The sequence below is a fragment of the Lolium rigidum genome, chromosome 3 (assembly GCF_022539505.1).
Source record: "Lolium rigidum isolate FL_2022 chromosome 3, APGP_CSIRO_Lrig_0.1, whole genome shotgun sequence".
NCBI lineage: Eukaryota > Viridiplantae > Streptophyta > Magnoliopsida > Poales > Poaceae > Lolium > Lolium rigidum.
In genome coordinates this window covers 48,463,652-48,468,254 of record NC_061510.1, presented here as the reverse complement: position 1 = coordinate 48,468,254, position 4,603 = coordinate 48,463,652, and the positions used below count along the sequence as shown (strand labels likewise).

The following is a 4,603-nucleotide window of genomic DNA, read 5'->3' as shown; positions in this document are numbered from 1 at the left end:
TGTGCCTCAACTCATACTTTCCGGATACTTAATCCCACCTTTATAACCACCCATTTACGTAGTGGCGTTTGGTGTAATCAAAGTACCTTTACGGTATAAGTGATTTACATGATCTCATGGTCATAAGGACTAGGTAACTATGTATCGAAAGCTTATAGCAAATAACTTAATGACGAGATCTTATGCTACGCTTAATATGGGTGTATCCATTACATCATTCATACAATGATATAACCTTGTTATCAATAACATCCAATGTTCATGATTATGAAACTAATCATCCATTAATCAACAAGCTAGTTAAGAGGCATACTAGGGACTCTTTGTTGTTTACATATCACACATGTATCAATGTTTCGGTTAATACAATTATAGCATGGTATATAAACATTTATCATAAACATAAAGATATATAATAACCACTTTTATTATTGCCTCTTGGGCATATCTCCAACATTCGGATCACGCTGCACGGAGGCAGGGCCTACTGATGCTTGTCTGGATTATGTCGCTTTCGCGTTGTTACAATGAGTTGTGGTTGTGCCTCTAGGGCTCCCGGGATCCGGCTTATGTAGACGCCCGGATCTTAGGGTTTCTACGGAGAGTCCTACCCGAAATATAAGATGACTAACTACGGAATATTACATTGCCATGCACGTCAAGGATCCACATATTCCTAACTTTTCTTCAAAGATCCGGCTCCTTCAGATAACCTTCTAGATCCGACTCCTTGTGTTATCCTGGATGGATCCAGCTCCTTGTTTCCGGGTTAGATTTCTTCCGTCTTCAATCAACAACAACTGGGCTGCCCGGTGGGTCATATGCCACCACCACCGTCTGTGGGACACCCGGCCTTACCGGATTATTGCCACTACTGTTGGATGCCCGTTAATCATACCCACAACACCTAACTTTTCCGAAATGTGGTAGAATCCCATGACGGCTTGCATGTCGAACATCTCCTATGTAGAATTTACCATCAGGGTTGTTTAAGCCATCGGCCATAGACAACCTATGAGCAAGAATGTTTGCATCATGAGCAGATCCTTCCACCAACCAGCTAGCACATATGTAAAATTCAGACCGAAACTCAAGCAACCTCGATGTTATAGTGATTCCTTCCCATGTATGCTAAAGACTGATATTTCAGCACCCTAACTCTCACATGTTTCTAACCATATATAGTAGTCATATGATGAATAAAAACTACGTAATTACTGCTCTCCCTGAAATTTGGCAACCATATGTAGCTCTTCTTGATCTTGGGAGATGTGTGACCAGTTGGTGGCTTATCATATCTCCTCTAAGCTCTCCAGCTGCATACAATGCCTGCTTGAAGTAGCGAGAAACAATCTCCATGGATATCCTGAATGTGATATGGGTCACTCTAAACCTCTGGTTATGACCCACGATATGAAAAAACATTGCTACTTGCTCTTCCATAGGGTGCAAATGCTATCTTGAAGCAGTCCTCTTTTGACAAGTGCATAGAAAGGTCCCCTTCTTACCCGAAACATTTGGACAAAATCTACACCTTCGGAGTTGTAGAGAAAAGGATGTTTGCCTGTTAGGATGCATGCCCGAAAGAACTACTCTCTCAGGATGCAGGCTTGAAAGACAACAATTAATGAGAGTTGTTGCCATATGTATAGCCTGAAACACAACAATCAAAACGATCTAGCATGAGCAATGGATAAATCGAGCTTATATAGTATTAGCAAAATCAATCCAGGCTAGGGCAGATACTAGAGGATGACAGTGCGATTTACCTCCAATCCTCCATCATGACAGACGAAGAATGAGAAGAGCCACTGGCTTTTCTACACACGGCGACGTGGATCCGCTGCCAGAGACGAAGAAGATGAGCTCTTCCTCCAAAGGATGACGAGGGTACGGTGGTAGAGTAGAAGGAATTTATCAGTGCGGTGGATCTACGTTTCTACCACCGCTAGTGTCCAAAAGGGGGAATGAGAATTTTCTGTGGGATTAAAGGAAAAGGTGACTAAATGAGGGAGATGACTCCCACTTTCTGTTTTAAAATGAGGGAGATGACTCCCACTTTACGGGAATTTCACGATCTCACGAAAAATAAGAGCTACCAAACAAGTCCTTATTATGTAAACCTCTGCCTATAAATATATATAATATAGAGGGAGTTTTGTTTGGAACATGGGAGCTTATGCTCCCTTCATTTTCAAATGCTTCTTACACATATTTGAAATTTAAAAAAATTGAAGTAAAAAAAATCGCACCACGTGCTACACGCTCACAAAGTTGTTTCAGGAAAAAATCGACTTGTCATGTGGTCTGTATAAAAAAGACAAAATTCAGTGGTGACAATAAGGTTATTCACAAGATAAATTTTATCCTTTTTACATAGACCACATAAAATATTATTTTTTTCATTTCAGCTCCCGGGTGCAATGCTTCCTCTACCAAAAAAATTATATTTAAAAGTGTCAACAAAAATTTACAAAAAATTCTACATGTACATCTCCATAATATATTTGAGTTCGCCAAGTTTTGAATTTCTGTAATATAGCCTCCGACATTTTTGACTCGTCTGTTCGATCGAGAACAAAAGCTGGGAACCACCTGCACAGTTCGTAAGATCTGAGAAACCAAATCAGTGGGCGCGCACCGCACAGTGCAAGCGCGAGCAGTTCGATCCACTAGATACCATGATCAAGCTAGCTAGCTAGGGACAGGAAAGGATACTGTACACGCGCTTGCAAATGCATGGAAAATAATTGCAGAATCCAAGTTGTTGTATCATGTGACCCACTTTGAACACGATATATATAGGTCTCTAAAACAAAGAATTAGAACACTAAAACACCTGCAATTCGCAATCTTTCATTGTTAATTAGGAGGTGATTCGTCGGCGAGTGTGATTGTGGAGATCTCGCGGGAGTTGACACTTCGTGGGGCCCCATGTCTCGAGAAGCCCCGGACCGAGCCAAAATGTTTGACCCTCTGGTATTAGTGTCTGTCTCTTGCGGGAGCCATAGAACTGCTCGCCCATTTCTAAACTTTATCTGTTCTTGGTTGCAACGAAGAACCCCCAACTATTTCCACAATATCTGCGCGCACGACCGCCCGCTCGCGCGCACGAGAGGTTCTCCTTGTTTTTATACTACATTGCACACATACCGTAGGTAGTAATTTACAGACAAATTTAGTGAGATTACTTTGCACGAGTACATCAGAGGAGACATGGTCGTCGTTAAGCTATCTAGCTTGTCCGTCAGAAAAGCAGAGAGAAACAAGTACAGTAATACAGTATATAGTAGCTGTAAAACAACACCTCTAGCTTGTGGGGAGGATGCATCTCAATCTAAGAGCAGCTACAATGCCTACAACAGCACATACACCACTTAGAACTAGGAACTACAAATACATATAGGAGTAGCTAGTAGTGCACTCAGTTGATCAACAGAAGTATCATATACTCCTACTGTATATCAACCTCTACTAAGTGGAGTACCAGCCTTGTTGCAAATATGAAACATATACTGAAAGCCAATGCCCTTCTACTAAAGAGGGCCCCTGACTACCTCAGAAACAAACACACACAAACCAGGAGACGGGGATCCGGAAGGAAAAGAAACAAGAAGCGCTAAAAAATGCTATGCCTCTCTTATCATCTTCTCTTCGCTTTTTTTTGGAGGGATTGTCATCTTCTCTTCTCTTGTCTCCTCATCTCCATTACCAGTCGATGAATTGAAGCTAATATATATAGTTATGGTAGCTACTGGCAATGTAGGATATACGAAATCAGCTAGCGGAGGAGGCTCCGGATGATCTCGGCCTGGGGGCTGGCGTCGTCGAGCGTGGACATGAGCTCCGACAGCCGGTCGGAGAGGTCGTCCACCTCCTGGTGCAGGCTTTTGATGTAGCCGCACGTCTCCTTCAGCAGCTTCGACGCCGACGACTGCACGGCATATGCCATTCATTGTCAGGAATAATGGAAGAAGAAGAAACACTGTTCGTCAGACAGACTTCGCGGTACCGCCCTGACGAAATGTACAGTCACATAGCCTGCCTGCCAGTGACAAGGTACTGCACACAGATACATGGAAGCAACTAGAGGACTAATTGGGAAAGTGCGTACGTACCCGGCTCGCGGTCCGGCGGCGGGAGGACTCCGGGAGGAGCGCCTGCAGCTTGGAGATGAGCTCGTTGATCTCCTCGTCGGTGATCCTGCCACGGCGGCTCGACATCTCTCTCCGAGGCTGGGCTCTGGTTGGAGATAGCTAGATAGCACTTGCCTTCCTAGCTTGCTTTTGTATGTGTGAACCCTTAAACCTCTGCTGGTGAATCGCCGACGAAGCGTGGGCGTTTGTGACTGAGCTGCTCAGAGAAGAGAACAAAGCAGAGAGAACCAGGAGGTACCGCAATCGGGGTGGCTATTTGGAAGGAGAAAGGGGCTCAGATCGTATATTAATAGGGAGAGAGGTCCTCCTCGGATCCCCTACTCGTTGATGCACTGTATCTTGCTACGACCAGCTTCATATAGACGGTGTGCTTCCGGTTTGCGCGGCCGCTCTCAAGCCTAGGGTGGCTGTAGGAGTTGGGGTCGTGGCAGGGGGACACTGGTGGT

At 44.2% G+C, this 4,603-nt stretch overlaps 1 protein-coding gene across 1 annotated transcript; it reads right to left on the bottom strand.

Annotated features, from left to right (window-relative positions):
- Window positions 1-3,781: 3,781 nt before the first annotated feature.
- Window positions 3,782-4,223, bottom strand: LOC124695969 (transcription factor ILI3). Its single transcript, XM_047228765.1, has 2 exons — window positions 4,119-4,223; window positions 3,782-3,934 (listed from the first exon to the last, which is right to left on the bottom strand). Exons 1-2 carry the CDS (start codon window positions 4,221-4,223, stop codon window positions 3,782-3,784), a joined length of 258 nt encoding a protein of 85 aa, XP_047084721.1.
- Window positions 4,224-4,603: the final 380 nt, after the last annotated feature.